The 23,200-nt window shown below is 38.2% G+C and overlaps 2 protein-coding genes across 2 annotated transcripts in view; both read left to right on the top strand.

Moving 5' to 3' along the window:
- Positions 1–5,468: 5,468 nt before the first annotated feature.
- On the top strand, positions 5,469–8,538 carry LOC140145262 (uncharacterized). The gene is made up of 2 exons (XM_072167028.1): positions 5,469–5,613; positions 7,775–8,538. The coding sequence occupies exons 1-2, from the start codon at positions 5,469–5,471 to the stop codon at positions 8,536–8,538; spliced, it is 909 nt and encodes a 302-aa protein (XP_072023129.1).
- Positions 8,539–15,497: 6,959 nt separating this feature from the next.
- Positions 15,498–23,200, top strand: part of LOC140145260 (bactericidal permeability-increasing protein-like) — an 80,780-nt gene continuing 73,077 nt past the window's right edge. Inside the window, exons 1-5 of the mRNA XM_072167027.1 lie at positions 15,498–15,547; positions 16,621–16,788; positions 16,902–16,969; positions 17,803–17,845; positions 18,700–18,763. Coding sequence (XP_072023128.1) covers positions 16,642–16,788; positions 16,902–16,969; positions 17,803–17,845; positions 18,700–18,763 — 322 coding nt within the window. The 5' untranslated portion in view covers positions 15,498–15,547; positions 16,621–16,641. The remainder of the gene's footprint in view (positions 15,548–16,620; positions 16,789–16,901; positions 16,970–17,802; positions 17,846–18,699; positions 18,764–23,200) is intronic.

Genomic DNA, 23,200 nt, shown 5'->3' with positions numbered 1-23,200 from the left:
AATCCCATTACATCACTTCCTGAGGGAAATCCCATTACATCATTTTCAGGGGTTTCCAAATATTCCAAATTAGATATGATTCAGCTTGTTTTGCTCAATTTGAGAGGGGAGTTCCCCTAAAATGTCATCACTCATGTAACTTTGTAAACAAAGATAAATCATCAAATTAAATTACTCAGGGCACATCACAATGTTAAAATAAACATATCAAAAAAAGTAACTAAACCCCCTTAAATAATGACCATTATTCAAAAACGGGTGATTGTATTACAAATCTTTAAAATGTGTTGGAAGCAGAATTTATTTCTGCACATTTTGACACCTCATTTGTAGCAATTGACTAAATATTTTGACGTCACATCGTACATTTAAATCAATGTAGCCCAAGATTTGAAAGTTGCAATAAATTCTATTGATTTTGCATTCAGTGCAATGGAAGGAAATCTGTGTAATGATATCTAAGTGTTTTTGTATTGTAAAAATTTGTATGTAAGTGCAACTTTCAAATCTGGACCTCACTACATTAAATTGACCGGTGATTTATTGTTTTCTGGGCTATCGTATCAAATGAGGTGTCAAAATGCGCAGAAATAAATTCTGCTTCCAACACATTTTACAGATTTGTAATACAATAGCCCCTTTTTGAATAATGGCCAATATTTAAGGGGGGTTAGTAACTTATTTTGATATGTTTATTATGAATACGACATGGTTCTAAAGTGCTTATAGGCGTAATTGTTACGAAAACAAATAAAGGCAGCGGAAAATCAGGGGACAATATGCGAAATATGGACTTTTCCGTTGCCTTTATAAACACGTTCATTTGTTACGTTACGGCTGTGTTACTTTTTGTGAAATCTTTATAGGGATAAAATAGACCAACCAGATTTTTGGATGAATATGCTAAATGAGATGGATATAAGCCATTATTGTGTTGGGTTATTATTTTGTTTGAGTAAACAAAAAGGGCCTTGTATTTTTACTTTTTTTTTTTTTTTTTGATTAATATAACATTTTTGAGATACACCATTTACATCCCATAATATACATACTGTCCATAATATTGGGATCACCAAGATAGACGTTTCCTGATAAGGCGATCGGAGGGGGACATGACCTAGCCATGTTGCACTCAATATCAAGACAAATAAAGCTGACACACACACACAGGAATTTTATGAATGAACACAGGGTTCTATAAAATAGATCCCAAGGCTTGATATAAGCCCAGATGTATGATTTTTTTCGGAATGGGAAAAGGCTCTTTTTGTTTCGATATATTATTGGCTTAATTCACGAACCGCAAGGCCTATGAAATTATAAATGCAATTATTGGCTTGCTCGATTTATTTCCTAGTAGGCCTACTTAGTAATAGTATAAAAGAAGGCAAAGCAAGAGTCTTGCTAAGATTACGAGACTGGAAAAGACTGAAAATCGTAATCTGCAATTAGCATGCACCTGGCTACAACAAATACAACAACAGATAGGCCTACCAAATTTGTATAGCGCTTGAACTCGATCTCTTTGTTTAAGAGTCTATGCTCAGCTCATCTTGTATTGTCCAATGACGTGGTTGAAGTCTCGTAATCATGGTAATCTTTTGCACTCCTTCCTTCCTTCCCCCCACCCGAAGGTTTTCCTCCGGCAACCACTTCTATGTTTAAATGAAAACCTCTATTTTGAAGATGTTGCAATATTACGGTCAGTATGTGTAGAAGACTTTATTATTAAATTGTACTACTTTTAAACGTAAACATGGTAAACGAGGTGCGTTGTCGCTCCTGCTTTTAGCTGTCCGTGGATGAATGGCGCCGTGGTTCCACCGTGTCACGTCACTCACCTGAAATTTAAATTTGACACAAACATTACAGTGAAGACAAACCACAAAATAAATAAAAATAAACATAATATTATTGAATAGATAAGCATATAAACAAGAACATAAGGTCACATGTCACTGGAGAAAATGTCCGAAGTTGCCGAAATCGACAAAACTTTATTAAAATTTTACAAAATTGGAGCGATTGCCGAATAGGGTGCAACTATACTCTAGTCTTATTACAAGACTGCCCTACCCCAACCCTAAACCCCAACCCTAAACTCCGTAAACGAGTACTGGACTCAAGTCTAGCAAGTTTCACTTTTTATTTGCTTTTTTTATTTCATTTTGTTGTAGCCAATTACCACCTTTTTTTTCGAACGACATTTTTTAGCCCCCCCCCCCCCCCGGGCCAGCCATAGCAACCAATCTTACGCTACCTTTTGATGAGAGATTTGACACCAAAAAGAGTATCATCGTGTATGAAATATAATAAATCAAACAATTCAGACGAGCATGAGTATAATTATCCGCAGATACTCGGAGTGCCGAGGCGTAATTACTTTCTGCAACCATGGGCCGCAACAGCTTAAACTGCACGTATGAGTCATATATATTTACATATATCGGTCCATTTTGGTTGCAGAAAGAAATTACGCGTGCCGGAACAGGGCTTTTAAATAATAGGGCCTACCAACCATAATTGACAGCTGACCATAACCTGTGTACTTACCAATTTTAGAAGGCATTACATAGTGCAATGGACCCCTGCTTCACCAACACAGTTTTCAGATGTACCATCATGTGTGCATTCATCTAAACTATTTTCTGTACCTGCACACTGTATTACCATCAAGGATCCATGGGCCGTGCTCCACTGCATACCCCACGCATCACTAAGTAAGGTGTGTCCAAGTTGACGACAAACTACTACTGCTTCATTATAATCCCAGGTGTCACTACACACTCTACCCCAAGCTCCATTGCAAAATACTTCCACTACGCCGGAATCGGTTGGGTCACCACCAGCAAGGCGGACTGAAAGAGGTCCATAATAAGACATGTAGAAGGAGCAAGATGACATATTTTGGAAAATAATAGACTAGATAGGGTTATGTTGGTCTCATATTAGGCGCGCCGTTGATTGGGGGAGAATAGAAGAGAAATGGAGAAAAATAGAACAGAAAAATAAATAGAATAGAAAAATACATATCCGTTCCGGCCCAGTGGCCGCTCTGCCCAGAGAAAAAGCATTTTTTTTATGGATAGCTAACTGTTGGATCAGAACAGAATTGGTGGCCTTATAAGCTTTCCATGGTTAGAGGGATGATATTACAAGTAGTTATGTTGGTATGACGTGACCGGCGCAGCGGGATCGGGAATAATTTTGCGAGTGGGCCTATTTTGTATGTTTTGACCCATGTGGCCAGCATGTTCCACCTCTGACCAGAAACTCCAGGCAGAAACTAGAGATGAAAATTTGGTGTCAATTGAAAAAATAATTGCCACAGTCAGCGAAGAAATATACAGTCCACAACTTAAAAGTTCCCTCCTAATACTTTTTAAAATAAGTCGAAAAATATTTTACGAAATATAAAAATGTAAAAAGATATGTATAGCCCTATTTGTTTTACCCCTGTAGACCAATTTATAGCGTCACATATGATTGCGTTCAGTCACAATGACTAATTGTGTAAGAAAAAGAGGCCGTTTTAAAAGTTGCACCTGAGTCCATAGCAGTCAGGTTTTCTTTATTAAACACATGAATAGGCCTGACCTACTGTATTGTTTGAGATCTGACTCCTATGGACTCAGATGCCACTTTTAAGGGTACTTGCCCATCAATTTCATTCAGGGGCGTGTTTGGAAAACGGCACAGCGCATTAGTAAAAAGAATAAAAAATACTAAAATTTTCACCGGGGTTCGAACCACTGCCAATTGCACTATGAATGCTAAAGATGCCTACTGTGCCACGGTGACTGTGGTTAACATTCGGTGATTTTCAAAGATATACATATCAACCATGTCAACACGTTTCTAGTGTATTGAAAATCAGATGTTGGCAGGAATACGGTCATAGAAAGACATATGACTCTACTTGTCTGTTTGTTTTTATTTAATACAAATTAATTTTGATGAATTGAACTGGTACGACTCTTAGGACTCGTGATAAACGACGATTAATTTAGTAATAATAAAATGAAAACGCTGGGTCATTCACGACATCATTTGTAATTCATGTCAAAACCTGGGGAGGACCACACACATCCGTGTTGCATGTATACGTGCGCAATCGATACTCAATGATCCAGACAATAGCGTTTGAATATACCGCCCTTATGTATGCACGGCTTGACACATCTTGTCACTTGCGGGAAGATATACTATAGGCCTACCCTAATAGCTTACAATAGATACCCCACCGTAAATAGCTCTCTTTATTACCTCGCTGTGCCAGTATACACGCGTAGAGTACGCACTTTTGAACCATATTTTGTTCAAAAATGATAGGAAGGGACTGTTTTCAGCTAAAATGTTGGTTATCAGCAAATGCTTAATGATACCGGGAAGTGTTGCAGAAAGGTAAGCGTACTCTTTATTTATTCAAAATATCACATGTCAATGAATTTAAATTGGAAATCCAAAACGGAAATGTCAGGTCAAAATTCTCACCTTAGAATTATTGTGAAATAAGGGACCGATCGTTATTTACGGCAGGGGGGGGGGAATGGGTGTTTTCGCAAAAATATCGACCAAAAATTTCGCGTTCCCCCCTCGCGTCTGCTCAAAATTTTCGCGTTCCCCCTTGTTTTCCCAATTTTCTCCATTTAAAATTTAACAATCTCCCCTCCTGGTTCAACTAAAAATTTCAGGTTCCCCCCCTCAAGACCACAAAAAAATTTCGTGTTCCCCCCTAAATTTACCCATTCCCCCCCCCCCTGCCATAAATAACGATCGCTCCCTAAAATCAAACCAAATTTAGGCTCCGCAAACAACGTCCAATTATCCCCATTGGTGTTTGATACACGTGCATATAATAAATTATGATTTGGGGCTAATTTGAGAAGAGTTAATGCCTCGAGTTTCAAAATACACCAAGTGATGTTTTTTGATCAAAAACATCGACAATTCAAGACTCTGTAAAAAGAAATCAAGAATTATCTGGGATAATTGCAACTAAGTATAGGCCTAATGAAAGTTATGATCTAAGCTACTAGATGCATCATTAATTTCCTGACTATGATATTTAGTTGTGGGAAAAGATTACTTTAATGTTTTGGCGGGATTATTTCCCGCCAAAAATTTCAACCAAAAAGAGCATGTAGCCTTAACACTGTTTAAAACAGTCTCTTTTTTACATAATGAACCATTGTGACTGAACGCAATGGCATGACGTGTGACGCTATAATTTGGTCCATATGTGTAAAACATATAATGTAAAGGCTACTTATATCTTTTTACACGTTTGCATTTCGTCTAATATTTTTCGATTTATTTTAAAAAGTATTTAAAGGGAACTTATAAGTTGCGGACCCTATATTTTAGCTTCGATCTGGTATTAGAATTTTGTGCGCATTTGTTCGTATAAAGTTATTTTGGGAGCGCGATTGAAATATGGATAGCCTATTACAACACCCTCGGCCCCAATGTTAAAAAAATCTACGCCACTAACAAGTATCCCCACAAGTGGCCATGGGCACGGTAGTTGCCTCAGTGTCGCTGCTGCCGCTGCTGCTGCCGCTGCTACTGCCGCTGCTACTGCTGCTGCCTCTTCTACCGCTGACCTCGCAGGTGAAGACAAGCACAAGGCAAAGCACTAGATGCCACAGTAATGTGTTTTACCAAACACGAATATCTATGCCCGTGACCACACCTAACCCCCTTCCCCTATTCACAAACGAAAACTTGGTGAGCACCATGTGAAAGCACTTGTTTTAAGCTTTCATTTGATATACACGTAATGCTCATAACACTGGACTGGCCCACACTCTCTCTAATAACCTACCAAGCCTTCACTCTCTTTTATACCCCCATCAGACCATCACTCTCTGTAAAACACCACCAGACTGGACCATACTCTCTCTTATACCCCAACAGACCCTCACTCTCTTATACTCCACCAGACCATCACTCCATCAGACACTCACTCGCTCTAAAACATCACCAGACTGACCCATACTCTCTCTAATACCCCACCAAGCCTTCACTCTCTCTTATACTCCACCAGACACTCACTCGCTATAAAACACCACTAGACTGGCACGCACTCTCTCTTATACCCTACCAAGCCTTCACTCTCTCTTATACCCCATCAGACCCTCACTCTCTCTAAAACACCACCAGACTGAACCACACTCTCTCTAATACCCCACCCCTTAACCAACCACACCCCTTGTCCCATCATGACAACCTTTTGAGGTGGTCCAAGGAACCAAAATCAAAATGCCTAAACATTCCCTTTTAAGGGAGTTTTTGTCAAGTGACCAGTTTCCTTGACGTATGATTCAGACCTTTATCATTGCAAACACAGGGAGCTAACAAAGTACTACCTATTAAGCTACATTGTGTTAATAGGTCGTACCTATTTTGCTTTTTAAAGCCTTTAGACTTTGACCTCTGGGGATGCGGCTAATATGGAATACATCAAGGGTCATGGGTCATCATTGTATCAAGTGAGAACCCTGAGGAAGCTGTAGTTCATGAGCTAGAGCTGTTTGAAATTTTACACATATTGCTCATTGTAGCCCATGACCTTTGATCTCTGGGGTCGATGTTACTACAGGAAATATCTAAAGGTCATGGGTCATCATTGTACCAAGCAAGTACCTTGAGGGTGCTATAGTTCTTGAGCTAAAGTGGTTTTTAAAATTTACACATATTGCCCCCTGTAGCCTGTGACCTTTGACCTCTGGGGTCGTGGCTACCATAAGTTACTTATTGGGGTCATGGGCCATCATTATACTAAGTATGAACCCTGAGGGCGCTATAGTTCTTGGACTAGAGGTGCTTCAATTTTACACATATTGCCCCCTGTAGCCCATGACCTTTGACCTCTGGGGTCGGGGCTACCCTAGGAAATTTTTCGGGGTCATGGGCCATCATTATACCAAGTATGGGCCCCGAGGCTACTTCAGTTCTTGAGCTAGAGGAGTGCAAAGGAAGCGTGAGAAGAAGGAGAAGGAGAAGTCGAAGACTAAACACAACAAATACAATATCTATGCCCCGTTACACGGGCATAGATAATGATACGCATAACGTCCATCTGGAAAATAATCATAAAGAAAAGTATTTCACACAAAGCACTAAACGGGGTACAGTGGCAGCACCATGGGGGAGGGGAAGTGGCGCCTGAGCCAAGGGGGTGGGAAGCTGCCCCCTGTAAGAAGCCTTGCCCCTTTCTACCCGCTGTGGGATTTTTTTCTGTACTTTTACTTAGCCCATTTGTGACCATTTTTGTCAAAGTTTTCCCCCTACGCCACTATATAGAAGGGGAGGGTCAAAATGAATGCATAGGATCTGATCAAATTTAACGTCTTTGCCCAAAATGCTGGAATTATCAGTGATTTTTTGTTTTAACTAGTGGAGCACCCAAGTTTGGGGTGGGCTGGGAACCCACTGCATGATTTTAATGTGCTCTTGCAAACGGATGCTTGTACATACTATGTCTTTCTTGTGGAAAATATTAGGGATAGGCCTAAATAAAATATTGTTTCTTTTTTTGTAACATGCCGCAATGCCAACAGAAGTGACCGGTCGCCTTATTTTGTTGTTGTTGTTGTTGTTGTTGTTGTTGTTGTTGTTGTTGTAAAACTGACGTGTGTCTAGGTAAATTAGGTATTAATGTTTCGGCTGTGGTCTAAGAAGCAAAGAACTGCAAATGCTATGCATAATCAGTAGTGGATTGTCAAAAAATGAATCAATGAAAATATCATATCCCTGTTATGTTTTGAAGGGAAAAAAATACAGTCGGGTCGAGAACTATCTTTTGTGCTCCGTGCATCATCAGACACATTACCAACAGAGGTGAACCTTCGCAGGTGGAAGATCCAAACTTCAGCTGTTTGCTGCCTCTGTAGTCAACCCAACCCAACAACTTTTCATGTTCTGAATGGCTGCCAGGAAGCACTTCAACAGGGTAGATTCACCTGGAGACATGACTGTGTCTTGTCATCAATTGTTCAATTCTTGAAAGACAATGTCCAAGATGGCAGCACAATATATGCTGACATCCCTGGCTTCCAAGCAACTAGTAACCCTCCTTCCACGGTTCCTCCTGACATTTCGTTAACCTCGGCAAGACCGGACATTGTGGTCATCAATCGCAATAAGAATCGTGTGACTCTGGGAGAACTAACTGTTCCCCACAACTCTAAGCAAAGTATGTGCAATGCCAAGGACAGAAAAGCAAACAAGCCAAACTATCTGACTCTTATCCAAGAACTGGGTGAACAGTTTGATAATGTGCAATATGTGACCATTGAAGTTGGATCTCTTGGTCATACAATCCAAAGTGACTTCCATGCTAGTCTGAAGTATCTGTGTAATGCCAATGTCTCCAAGCAGTCTCTGAGAGTCATCATGCAAGATGTTTGCAAAACCGCCATCACCTGCTCGCAGTCAATGTTCAGTAGGCGCAAGTTGTCTGTCTGGTCTTCTCCACCTCTCTCCTTCTATTCCCATGGCAAGTTTACCTCTCGGGTTTACAACCCTCCATAATCATGTGTGCCTGATGGCTCCCAGAGACTAGTTGCTTCTTCCAACTGACTTGATTCAAATGTGACTTTTCCAATGTTGTATACTTGTATTTATTTATGATGTGCAATACGACCATGATTTTGTGCATTTGCTTTGTTATGCAGTTATAGGAGTGTGTGGGGGTGAGTGTGTAGATTTGTGTTGTGAATGAGTGTAGTCAGGAGCAGGAGTGTGTAAGTGTTTAGTTGAGGTGTATGTGCAAGGGAGTAGATGAAGCATTAGTGGGTTGAGTATGTAAGTGTGGGTATAGGTGTGTTTGGGTAGATGCTGAAGAATGAGTTTTCACCATTGGTTTTGGGAATTTATTAACCTTTTGCTTTCTTAAATTTTAAAGTTACCTTGCCTTGCCCCCTGCTGGACAGGGTAAGCAAGTTGTCCTAGGTTTAATATCTCTGTTGTGTAATTAATATTTTTATTCTTGTGTATTTCATGTATTTTTGATGTTTCGCAAATGTTAATAAATGCGGTTTGATATATATATTGTTTTTGAGGGATTTTGTGGTCATTTTTTTCAGCCCCCCCCCCCTTAGGAGGGTCAAAAAATTTCAGGGCCCCCTTTTTTTGCATCAGGCCCCCCTAACAAGTGTTTGTGAACGGTCCCTTGGTATAGTGATGAGTACCGCCTCCTCCCGGGCTCTGAATAATGTAAAACCATATATCAACTGGTGTTGTTTCCTCGATGTTTTACAAATCCTGTTTATACTAAACAAAGACAAATATGTCACCAGCAGCCACGACCTGTACCTTTTAAGGATACGATACATGATTTACCGACAAGTGACCCATTTCGGAATGCGATCATGAATTTTGAAGAAAAAAAAGTTTCCACAGGCTTCGTTGGGACTCGAACCAGCGATTCTAAACTTCCTTCGATTACGCGTCTAGCGCTTTACCACTCGGCCACCGTGGCAGTTGAGCGGATTAGTGTAATGATAAAAGATAAATCTCATAATGCCATCTTTAGCCTTTCGTTTACTAAAAAAAGACGCGTTTTGTAAAGATAGATTAGCCGTTTTATGCATAAATAGCACGAACGTTTGGGAAAGGTTTCAAACAAATAATAAAGACACTGATGTGATGATGAAATTGCGTAAGTCGGGAATTATCTGCGTCGCAATGTTTTGTTTTTGTTTTGGTTTTAGGAATTTGACCTTAAAATTTACGACTTCGTGACATTATCATTCGAAATCAACAAAAGATATTTCAACACTATATGTCCTCATTCTTTCTCTAGAATGTTTTGTACATGTATGTGAAATAGCTTCAACAATGGTTCGCTGCATAATGGTAAAAATAGCATTGAACTAAAAAAGGGCGAGAGGTACCATATTTACGGATTCAGGCTAAATTTAAAATTGATATAAAACGTTTGTTTTTTGATCGATTACAAAAATAAATTTTTGTCGTATAAAGAAATTGTATCTGGCGTGAATTACACTACAATTTTTATTCCTAGGGCTCTTTGACTTCAAATAATTTTTTTAATGATAGAGTGAATCCCCTGGCCCTCTATAATTACGCACAAAAGATCGACCCCCCTTAAGTCGGATTTAAGACCTCATTTGTTGAAATCGATTTAAGAAATAGTGATCGAAACCCAAGGAATGATAAATTCCAAAGTTGCACTTTAGTGTTGTTATCAATGGAAAGTACGGCACTCGTTCTCTTGTTCGGCAATACACTGTGGTTCGAGAACGCGTTGTGTACAAATCAATATTCGCCGTCGATTCGCAATAAATGAATAAAATTTTTGAATAGATCGCCCTATACTACAAGCAGATTGCACTAATCACCTGTGTATGTCAGCAAACATAGATTGAATACAATACCGCTCTTTTCAAAGATACTAATCTTACAGGTGCGAGTGATTAGCCTTTCTTTGACATATGGTTCAATGCAAGTACCGCGTGAACATTGTAGTGCAGGGCGATATAGTCACAAATGTATTCTATTGCTATGGTAGTTAATCCGATTAACTGCGTCACTGCGACGGCGAATAGGCATCAATGGGGCAAACTGCACCTTTCTTGGGAATTTACCTTTTTTACATTTGCACCTTTCTTGGGATTTTGGATAATTTTCTGACAGATTCAACGAATCAGGTCTTAGATCCGACACCTAAAGGATGCACCTATTGACTGCTGGATCTAATTATGATTTATCTTGATTTATTTAGGCTATATAAGCAGGGGTGAACCACAGATGGGTGAACATAGTCCGAATAATCAGTCCCAGAACAAAATATTCATTTACTGACATGATCGTGTTCTGGGTCTGAACTGTTTGCATTCAAAATCGTGATGGCAAACTGGCCAATAGAAGCACATGGTACCACTTTCCAGCTTTTTAATCCCTGTTGCGTGAATCACTCTACTGTGGACCATCCTTCTGATACTTGATTGTTGACAGATTTGACAGGCCCTTTATCTACCTCTCTGTTTGTAAACAGACAAGGATGTAAAAATTGGCAACCTCTACGAATAGGAAAGGGAACAGCGTTAGTACGGGACTGAGGTGAATTATTTTGCAGTCTGTACAATATGCCCCTATATCCGTACATCCAAGTAGAAAAACACTGAAATGCTAATTGCACAAAAACATTGTAAATTGAACAAGTATAAAACAACAATAAAAGGCGTATAGTTGAAAAATGTATAGGGCTGAAGCTGTGTGCGACACGTTCGTTCTTGCATTGCGTGCCTAATTAAAACAATAAAATACAACAGCAATTGTACCCTTCTTTTACCAAAATCTCATTATCATTATTATAGCTAATGCATACACTACTATAAATAACTTCAAATACCATATTCAAATGCGATTAGTGGGAACCATATGCCCTAATGTATTAGATATTTCTGTATAATTTATTATCATCAAACCAAGATATAATATACTTGATAACATCACAAATACTCACCGTTTGCAATTTAAAAAACAATGGTATATAATATTTGGGAGAAAACACACTATTTTTGTAATTTAGGTCCATTTTTGAGCACACAAGTTAATTTCACATTGTTTAGAAAAGTATACAATGTATTGCAAAGGCTAAATGTAAAATTGATATAAAACGTTTGTTTTTTGATCGATTACAAAAATTAATTTTTGTCATATAAAGAAATTGTGTCTGGCGTGAATTACACTACAGCTTTTATTCTTAGGGCTCTTTGACTTCTTCAAATGATTTTTTTAATGATAGAGTGAATCCCCTGGCCCTCTATAATTACGCACAAAAGATCGAGTCCCCTTAAATAAAGAAAGAATGCCTACTACTTTGATATGAGTAGGACTAACATGACAAATAATTATCCAAAACAGGTTTGATACTGCACGTTGGAAACAGCTCGCTAAATTAATGACTAAATCGGTAAATTTTATGGCGATAAAAAGTTATCTATATAAATCTGTCGGGGTGTCTGTCAGTGTGTCTATCTGTCTGTCAGCCTATTTTCACGGAGATTAGGGGTCGCGCGTTCCTCAAACTAGGTGGGTAGGTGCGACTTGGTCCGAGCCAGACCAAGTTTGCATATGTTAGTGGATTACTACCCCGGGGACCCCATTCTGGTGTCTTCTCTTTTACTCCCGATAGGTTACCATGAACACACGAAATTTGGTGGGAACGGCCAACGATGCCAGACAAAAAAATGTCAAGGTCATTTTGGGGTAATTTGGGGTCATATCGCCATAAATTGTCGTAGGTTCATGAAATTTGGTGAGAACGACCAACGATGCAAGTCAAAAATGTCAAGGTCATTTGGGGTCATCCAGGGTCAAATCGCCATTGCTTGTCGCAGGTTCATGAAATTTGGTGGGATTGACCACCGATACAAGACCAAAAATGCCAAGGTCATTTTTCGGTCATTCGGATTTATCCGAGGTCAAATCGCCATATATTCTCGCAGGTCATTTTGGTGAAAACGACCAACGATGCCAGACAAAAATGTCAAGGTCATTTTTGGGTCAAATTGCTATAGATTGTAACAGGTTCATGAAATTTGGTGGCATTGACCTCTGATGAGAGAAAATGCCAAGGTCATTTCGGGTTTGCTATTAATTAATATTCAACCAAGTCCACGACTGTACTATAGTTTGTAGGGATACCAATTCAAGTATTTACGAACGATCCGGCAGAAGCTTGATTGGGGGATGTTGGGTAAGAGATTGAGCTGATCTTGCTGTAACGCATGTCTAACTCTAGCAATGTTCACTTGTGATCTAGCAGTTCGTGGTCTGCCTGAAGCTTCCGGCTGTCTGTTCCTTAGTGTTCCATGCACATTGAGCTTAGTTGCTGCTTTTGTTTTAAGTGTTCGGATACTTTTAGTGCCCATCATATTTTAAAAGCCATCTCTGCTTACCATTTGCTGATATTAATTTCGCCTTTAGATGGTTTGAATAATCCACCAGGAAATATACCAAGTCTACCAGTTTTAAACTCTCTGAAACATTCAAAAACAAAGTAAATAACTAGTGTCTAATAATAATAACAGCATACCAAACTTTATTCAACTTGACCTGAAGTAAATGTTTAGAAGAGAACAGTTTAAATTAACTTTTTATTATTAGAGATATTAAAAAGATGTGATTAAATGTCAAGAGGGAGGTTTTTTTTATTCATACTGCAGTTACTGTCCGTTTTCCTATACACAATACACAGTGCTCTCACCATTGACGCGCGACCTTTACAAATAGTGTATATTAGAAGTATATTGCATTTGCCCAGTTAACATCACTGTGTGAAAAATAACCGGCCAATATTTAAAGTATTCTCCAAACTTCTAGCAAATATATTTCTCTAACATGACCTAAAATTACAGCTAGGTTAGATGTTCAGAAATAGTCGCACTTTCGTAGAATATGAGTGAGGGCAAGGCATAGCTAGCTCATAGCTAGCCAACTCCCCGTGTTAATTGAATGGAGATTTGACCGAAAATATTGAGCTATATTGGTAACGGACCGCTCCGTTCTGAAGGATGCCACAAAAAACGGTACAAGCTATACATTTAAAGTATTCTACGAAATTCTAGAAAATATAGTTTTGTAACATGTCCTAATTTTTTAGCTAATTTAGGTGTTTGGAAATAGTCGCACTTTTGTGTTTTAGGAAGGATATGTAAACGACAGATAACACCAAAAATATGAAGAAATTATTTCCAAACCGTGTTAAGTCAACAATCATTATGTTGCTCATTTTCAAGAATGCTGGTTAACAAAAAGCAGGCCATTGTCTCATTTCGTGAACAAAGGTCCACATACCATTGTTTCCTTGCGTATCCTTTATAATCGGTTACCGAACTGAAGCTGTATTATAAGCAGCTCATTGCGATACCGCACATATAAAACAGACACATGTGCACAGCCAGAGAAGATCCGATTTAATCAGTTGAGCTGTTTCAATGAGTGTTATCTTGGTTTAATAGCTTTTAATGGGGTTTAAGTCCTGCAAAGGTCGAGGTGAATTCTACTGTAGACATGACTGCATCATGTCCTATTGGAAAAACTTACAGTGTTAGTATGAATGGAAAATTCAACGATCCCGGCTCAATATGGTCAAGTTCTTCGGAAGAGAGGTACCTTTCGATGGAAATTAAACATGTCGATTAGATAAAGAATTTTATTTCGTGTATTAAATATACAGCCAGCACAATAAATGAGGTAGCAGTTAATGAATACATAACCATAGTGACCGCAATGATGTTTTCTTTAATATTAGTTATGAAACTAAAACTGATAGAAGGTACAAATTCATACGTTTCTAAATTAAAATCAATGATTTTCATTGTACCACCCCCCCCCCCACCCCTTCGTGTATTCGTGTAACAAAATAAAAGTTGATCTAGGGTTAACCAGCACTAGTATACAGGAATAATAATGTTCATATCAAATATCATATTATATATTACTAGTAGATATCAACAGTGTTAAGGTGAGGGCTAGCGAAACCTTAAGGGTGACGGGCTGTCTCTTCTAGGTGACGGACTGTCCATACCGAAAATTACAATTTCATACTTTCAATCTTTTTTTTTTACTTTTACCCCATAATTTCCCTCATTCTTCAGACCCTGCCCTCTATCGGTGGCTAATTTATAGTTTAAACTTGTTTGCTATTGATTCTTTGTAAGCCTGCGGCGCAACTTTGAACAGCCAGCCCCATACCTCATTTCAGTTTTTCACTCACCAAAATTCTGCTTTTTATATTCTATAGCGTCACATATAGGCCTAAACTCAAATATTTATTAACTCCGTAATAATGAAACGCCGGAGTCTTGATTTTTGCAGGGTATATTGGTTTAATAAATTACAATTTAATCGTGTAAAAAAAGAATTTTAAAAATTCAGTCCTCCTCAGTAAATGTTATAATATGGCTTTAATAAGCGACATGTTATTTTGCATATACTTACAATTCCACAGTATTTGGGGGAATGTCTGTTGGCAGGTCCTGGTCCTTAAGTTGTCGAGAAGAGCAATTGATGTACGCACTTTCTGCAATACAGCTACAGTTGCACACACCACTGTCTATGACCTGACACATTGTTTTATTGTTGCTGCCAGCAGATAGCCTTTGCTGTGTCACATTCACGAAAATCAGAAGTGTTACCAATAAACCTGGTGTAGCCCTATACTTGACGTTTACTTGCGTGGTCATTTTGATACCGTGGTCACTATGCCAAACTCTTTTAAAATTAATTAATACTCCGTTTATGACTATGTGATATTGCGAATCAAATTATCAATTTACGCTCCAGCTCCATTAACAACCTTGTTCATGTTGTCAACTGAAACACGACGTTGAGATAGTACAATCGTAACTTAACCTTTTATATATTCCTCCGCGTGTGAGGATATGGTTATACGCAAACTTAGTTCCTTATTTGCCCAATTATGACTAATGAAATTACTTTAATACTCCCAGGTAAAGAGCTTAGCCTAAACACCTCATCATTTTTGGTCCAACATACCATTTCAGAGGTAAGCTGAATAAAAATCTAAGAATTTATCGAAATTAATAAATGATGTTGATTAGCAAAAGATCTGCGGCATCGATATATTTTGCAACCACTGAAATATATCAAAATCGTTTCGCTTCTTCATGTATTGTTCAAGGTCCAGTGGCGTAGCGAGGTGGGCGGGGAGGGTGTGGGGTTGGTCCCACGTGCCATGGGCGCCACCCCGAATTGACCAATTCAGCATTGATTCTGCGCCCCTCCAAGTGATGAAAGTCAAAATACATCGCGCGCGTTTCAGCACAAATAGTCATTTGATAGATCAATTTAAGATCGAAATTCAACTTCATTATAACCAAAACTAATTAGCGGTGTTTGTGCAAATTTTATTTCAAGAATGGGGCATTATGAATCCTTGTCCCAGGGCACCACAACGCCTATCTACGCCACTGTCAAGGTCTGTAAGGGCCCAACACCGATCCCCACCAAGCCAAAAGATTATCTCCCAACAGCTCCTCACTACATCTTGGTGGTGTGACACAAGAGATTTAAAGCTACTTGTCCAAGTATAGGTAGCAGCATCATCGGCGCAAGTTGATGCCTCACGAGCTGAAACTACATTATAATAAACCAAATCAGTTGCTTCTTCGTCCCCTTCTCTCGGTAAAATTTGTACAAAATGTACAAAATTATTATACATTACAGTCTTCTCATGCGCAACCATTTCTTCTGCGTATGTAGTGCGTACTGCAGCAACTGCTCAACGCAATGCTATTCCTCCCCGCCATTATCATTCCCCTCGTTCATTCCAACGATACTCTCACTTGTGCAAGGTTTCGGCTTGCACAATTAGACAAGCTTAGGCTCCAACCTCCCGTGGCGATTCCCCGGACGAGCCCCCAGCATGTAGCCAATTCAGCAGCATGGTCCATTTGTCCCACAAACGGAACGTCTTTTATATTTTTGTACGCGATAAGGTAGATTCTTAGGCTTGTGTGGGTTGCTCCATAACTTACCGTTATCTTGTTATATTCTAAAAATAATTTTAAAATTAATTACTTCCACATCATACCATCCTTGCGATTTTATCGTTTAAAGTTGAACAAGCTGTTTCCATACATGCTGTTGCAAGTCAACGTCAAAGCCAGTCGCTCTCCTGAAGTCATCATGAACCAAGACGCTCTTAATGGTACAGCGCAAATGGATGCCAAATTCTTTGTCCAGCTACCCAATAAGACACTGCACTATATCTGCACGATGCAATATGTAAGTATATATAGAAACAAAACTAATAGTCTTTTGACTGTTATTGGATTGCATTGGTAAAATGACTGACAAAAAAAGTACCTATTATTTTGTCATACTTACTTCAATTGCAGACTGCGCATGCTTCTGCCATTCTTGGTTTCCAAGGTAATAACCTCACATGGCACGCCACATATATCGGGTAAGTGAAGAGGTTTTCAAACCGAAGCATTTTGTGTCATTAGGACTTTTAATACAGTGCACTTTTGTTGCTAACATTTAATATCCATCTTACAAGATAAAAAACGTATCAAAAACTCTCAGACATGCATGTAGTAAAAGTGCCATCATTTTGTAATTATTCACGCAAAAGACATATAAAAGTATACATTTTCGTAACGGCAAGACATCATGTCAAGGAATCTTAATATAAACACAGATTTGGTTTAAAAACAACAATTATGAAGAAACTACAAAAGAGGTTTTTTTTGGCATTTTTTATTGGTACATCATAACTGAAAAAAAACACTCTTTCCAATTTTTTTTTTTAAATCTTGAGACTCCAGTCCAGAAACGTTTTTTTTTAAAATATTTTTTTGACATTGGCCTCTTTTTTGATATATTGACCATATAAGGCATTATTAAAATGAACTTTTTAAAATTCACATAGGCCTACGCAAATCTGCACAAAATGATGCCTAAAATCCGAAATATATCAAAATATACACAAATGAGAAAACCTTTTCTTGAGCCGATCTTGCTTTTTGCGATGAGTAGATTTGCTTACCTATAGATGCTCAGTGAATTTATAGAGTTATCGTACCAAAATTGGAGTTTTGATGATTTTTACGATCGTCCGGATGAGCAAATCACTGAATGGTCCTCTAAATACGGATTTTTTTTATTTACAAGCTAATATCCTATGTTAATAAAAATAACTCTAAATGAGTTCTCATTTGTGGATACTTTTGACACATATTATGACATCCAAACCAAAATAAAAATTACACTCTTCCTTATTATTTCAATTTTAAGCGTGGACGTGAAACTGGTGGAATCCAACATTGGGAAGATAGATGTAAGTAACTTTGCAAAGATACTGCGCTGATCAAAATTTCTCAACATAATGCCAAATTTATTATCTATTAAACTCTAGACTTTAGCTCTTCGTCGCCTTGAATCTTACACTGTATTACTGTAACATGGGCGATGTCATTTTACTCTTATTTGTTGCTATGCTTTTGCAGCCTTTGAATACACGGTACAAATGCTAAAATCATTAATAATCATAATATTCAAACAAATATCTGTTCGGTAAGATCACCATGCCAAATCGTTTATGGATTAAGGACTCTGATAGTGATAGCGATGTTTCCACGTTGTTGTTTTTTTTTTTTTGGGGGGGCTGAGAGCATTTTGAATACGAAGAATGTCCTTCTGATATCAATTTGTTTTTAATTCGCGATATAATACGCATTTTAAAGCAAATTATTACAAATTGATATTTTTGAAATTTAACAGTCTTCGAAATAAATTGTATAAATCTAATGATATGCACTTTAAGTTTATGTAGCTGGAATGAAAAGCGTCCATCATATGAAAATTTTCGTTCCCACGAAACACCAAAAAAATTTAGGTCTTTTTGGGAAAAAATATATATCTTCAATATGAAAGGTTAAAATTTTCAATTGATGATCGGCTTTTCATCCCAGCTACATACACTTGAATTACATATCAATTATAAACTGTGCAAAACGTTACTATCCGACTCCTTCAGGGATTATGAATTTGGTAATACATAATGTATTTTTTAAACCCGATTCATAATTATGTGTGTACAATTGGTCGCCTGATTGATGATATTATATTCTGAATTGTATAGAATTAAAGTAATATGAGCTGGTAATAGCAACTGAAATTTTGCATTTACAGATGAAATTCATGAGAGGCGGCGTTGACGTTGCTATATCAAGAAAACTTATGCCATGGCTAAATGGTAAGCGTTTTATATCATAATTATATTTTGAACTAAACTGTAGTTACACAGCCGTGACGTTAGTCACGGCTGTGTCTTTTTTCTTACAGGTTCTTTCTTTCTTCTTCTTCTTTCTTCTGTCAACCATTACATTTGCTCTAGCACTCACATGCTTACATCGATTTTGACCTAACTTGGTCACAATGATCATTGACCGTGCCCCTACATGTCACATGAAACTTGTGGGGTCAAAGGTCATGCAGAAGTCACAGGGGTCAAAACGTGATTTCAACTAAAATGCATCTTCTCCCACAACTTATGTTGGACAGTGACCCCGCTTGCACACATGCATTGTTATTACCTGGTGTGGGGTTGGTCCCACGTGCCATGGGCGCCACCCCGAATTGACCAATTCAGCATTGATTCTGCGCCCCTCCAAGTGATGAAAGTCAAAATACATCGCGCGCGTTTCAGCACAAATAGTCATTTGATAGATCAATTTAAGATCGAAATTCAACTTCATTATAACCAAAACTAATTAGCGGTGTTTGTGCAAATTTTATCACGTCATGCAGGGGTCACAGGGGTCAAAAACGTGATTTCAACTAAAAATGCATCTTCTCCCACAACTTATGTTGGACAGTGACCCCGCTTGCACACATGCATTGTTATTACCTAGTGTCTATGTGGTGTACACAGATTTGGGGTCAAAGGTCATTACGGGGTCATTTCCGGTATAAAACGAAAAACCTTCAAAATTTTTTATTAGCTAAGTAAAACATAGCACAGTGACGGTATGTTCACATATGATCTGCAGTCACCCAATGTATATGTGGTATTTTTTTTATTTGGGGTCAAAGCTCATTAAGGGTCACTTCCGGTATAAAAAGAAATACCTTTAAAATGCATCTTCTTCCACAGATTATGTATGACAGTGACGCCTCTTGCACACATGCATTGTTATTACCCAGTGTCTATGGGGTGTACACAGATTTGGGGTCAAAGGTCATTAAGGGGTCACTTCCGGTATAAAACGAAAAACCTTCAAAATTTTTTATTAGCTAAGTAAAACATGGGACAGTAACGGTATGTTCACACATGATCTGCAGCCACTCAATGTATATGTGGTATTTTTTTATTTGGGGTCAAATCTCATTAAGGGGTCACTTCCGGTATAAAACGAAATACCTTTAAAATGCATCTTCTTCCACAGATTATGTAGGACAGTAACGCCACTTGCACACATGCATTGTTATTACCCAGTGTCTATGGGGTGTACACAGATTTGGGGTCAAAGGTCATTAAGGGGTCACTTCCGGTATAAAACGAAAAACCTTCAAATTTTTTTATTTGCTAAGAAAAACATAGGACAGTGACGGTATGTTCACACATGAATTGTTGTTACCCAATTCATATGTGGTATTTTTTGATTTGGGGTCAAATGTCATTAAGGGGTCACTTCCGGTCTGAGACGAAAAACCTTCAAAATTCCCCTTCTGCCACAAGTAACATAGCAAAGTGGTGCCACGTGCACCAATGCATTGACATTAGCCAATGTCTATTGGCGTTTTCATATATTTTGGGGTCAAAGGTCATTTAAGGGGCCACAACACGGCTGTGTTCGTGGTCTTAGACCACAGCTAATTCTTTACACAGCCGTGACGTTAGTCACGGCTGTGTCTTTTTTCTTACAGGTTCTTTCTTCTTCTTCTTTCTTCTGCCGACCACTACATTTGCTCTAGCACTTACATGCTTGCACCGATTTTGGCCTAACTTGGTCACAATGATCATTGACCATGCCCCTACATGTCACATGAAACTCGTGGGGTCAAACGTCAAACAGGGGTCATAGGGGTCAAAAACGTGATTTCAACTCAAAATGCTTCTTCTCTCACAGATTACGTAGGAGAGTGACACCACTTGCACACATGCATTGTTATTAGCCAGTGTCTATGGGGTCCTCACAGATTTGGGGTCAAAAGGTCATTAAGGGGTCACTTCCGGTATAAAACGAAAAACCTTCAAAAATTTTATTTGCTAAGAAAAACATAGGACAGTAACGGTATGTTCACAAATAAACTGTAGTTACTCTGTGCATTTGTGGTATTTTTTTCATTTAGGGTCAAAGGTCATTAAGGGCTACTTCCGGTATAAAACGAAATTCCTTTAAAATGCTTCTTCTTCCACAAATTACGTATGACAGTGACGCCACTTGCACACATGCATTGTTATTACCCAGTGTCTATGGGGTCCTCACAAATTTGGAACAAAAGGTCATTAAGGGGTCACTTCCGGTATAAAACGAAAAACCTTCAAAATTTTTTATTTGCTAAGAAAAACATTGGAGGGTGATGGTATATTCACACGTAAATTGTGTTTACCTATTGTACATGTGGTATTTTTTCATTTGGGGTCAAAGGTCATTAAGGGGTCACTTCCGGTCTGAGACGAAAAACCTTCAAAATGCCCCTTTCTGCCACAAATAACATAGCAAAGTGGTGCCACTTGCACCCATACATTGACATTAGCCAATGTCTATGGGCGTTTTATATATTTTGAGGTCAAAGGTCATTAAGGCGTCAAAACACGGCTGTGTTCGTGGTCTTAGACCACAGCTAAGTCTAGTGTTCTTCTCTCTCGTATCGCGCGTCTCTCTCTCTCCTCTCTCTATCTTCCTCACCCCACCTCTACCAGTGTCTATTCGTAATTCGCTCAAAACTCAAGCCTTTCATTCTCATTACAAGCCGTCGTTAAAGTTATTGAAATGATTACATACTTACTGTGGCGTATACTTATCTATAACTTTGATTTAATTACCATGATTACTACAAATTTTTAAATAAAATCTGACAAAGTATTTTTATTTAATTTATCTTCTTTATGTCATCAAATCGTTCCAGTTCTTTTAAAATTAAACTGGCACTGTATAAATGTTTATGATTGAAACGTTTCACTGATTACTTGCTAAAATAAACTTTCGAATTAATATTGAACATTGAATCAATACATACACACTGTTTGTCCACAGAATATCTGTCATCACGGTTAAAACTAAATATTTAGTAAGCTGAAAGTTAATCTTTAAAACAATTGAACTGTATTCTTTTGATTCGAAAGATTTACATTTTCATTATTGTCATAACAAAAAGCTTCATGATAATAAGAACATTTGTGTTAAATCCGAACTTTGGTTACACATGGGCAAAATTGAAAAATAAAACAAATGCTGGTCATCTCTTCCTTGTTGTTGTAGATATCAAAAGTTTTGGAAAATTATATTTGGATATGAAGTTTAATGGATAATAAACATGTATCAAATAATAAAGCAATTTCACCTAATATTGGTCGATTGGTCATAATCACCACATAACGTGAATACTATATTACTGCCATCCCAAGAAAAAACTTGAAGACAGTGTATGCTTTGTTAATTAGTAGCTTATAGTGCCTTTACTTTGGGAGCACAATGATCACAAAGACATACCATATGCCCCATGTAAATGCAGGTTTGACTTTATGATAGTGATTTAAACAATACCTTCCTCCGATGTAAAAAAAATACAGCATCTGCTTCAGATTCGGCTTTAAGGGGTCGAGCAGTCTTGTTTCAAATATCTCCGAAATGAGAGAAATTTGCCATGTTTGCTGTGAATTTTTGCCTAGCAATATTGATCATAGGTTCAAAATTGATGGTGCATATCAATGACCAAACTCTCTAGTTATATATTTGAGCCTGATCACTTGTGTAAGGTCTTAGGAAATTATGTAAATAGGCGTGTATATTTGATGTTACATTATTGCTCACGCACTTTCTAGTGGCAACGAAGATTTCATGAATTTGCTTTTCGTCGATTTCGCCAGAAGTTCGCCTTAATATGTTGGACACTCTATATAAATAATTACGGTACTTACTTTCAACTTGAGGGAAAGGCATGTGCCTTAATTGGTATCGTTTGTACTTGTGCACACAATTCATCGTGATTTTGCAAGCTTGGAAACGCCTATTTACACAGCCGTGACGTTAGTCACGGCTGTGTCTTTTTTCTTACAGGTTCTTTCTTTCTTTCTTCTTTACACAGCCGTGACGTTAGTCACGGCTGTGTCTTTTTTCTTACAGGTTCTTTCTTTCTTTACACAGCCGTGACGTTAGTCACGGCTGTGTCTTTTTTCTTACAGGTTCTTCTTCTTCTTCTGTCAACCATTACATTTGCTCTAGCACTCACATGCTTCCATCGATTTTGACCTAACTTAGTCACAATGATCATTGACCATGCCCCTACATGTCACATGAAACTCGCGGGGTCAAAGGTCACGCAGGGGTCACAGGGGTCAAAAACGTGATTTCAACTAAAAATGCATCTTCTCCCACAACTTACGTAGGACAGCGACCCCACTTATTGCACACATGCATTATTATTACCCAATGTCTATGTGGTGTACACAGATTTGGGGTCAAAG

Source organism: Amphiura filiformis, unplaced genomic scaffold (assembly GCF_039555335.1).
Source record: "Amphiura filiformis unplaced genomic scaffold, Afil_fr2py scaffold_187, whole genome shotgun sequence".
NCBI classification, from domain to species: Eukaryota; Metazoa; Echinodermata; class Ophiuroidea; order Amphilepidida; family Amphiuridae; genus Amphiura; species Amphiura filiformis.
The sequence above is the reverse complement of the archived record's forward strand: the minus strand, read 5'-3'. Positions and strand labels throughout refer to the sequence as shown.

Coding starts and splice junctions, on each gene's coding strand:
- LOC140145262 (XM_072167028.1), top strand. CDS start 5,469: ATGTTAAAAAAATCTACGCCACTAACAAGTATCCCCACAAGTGGCCAT. Junction 5,614..7,774: donor TTCTACCGCTGACCTCGCAG/GTGAAGACAAGC, acceptor TATGTTTTGAAG/GGAAAAAAATACAGTCGGGT.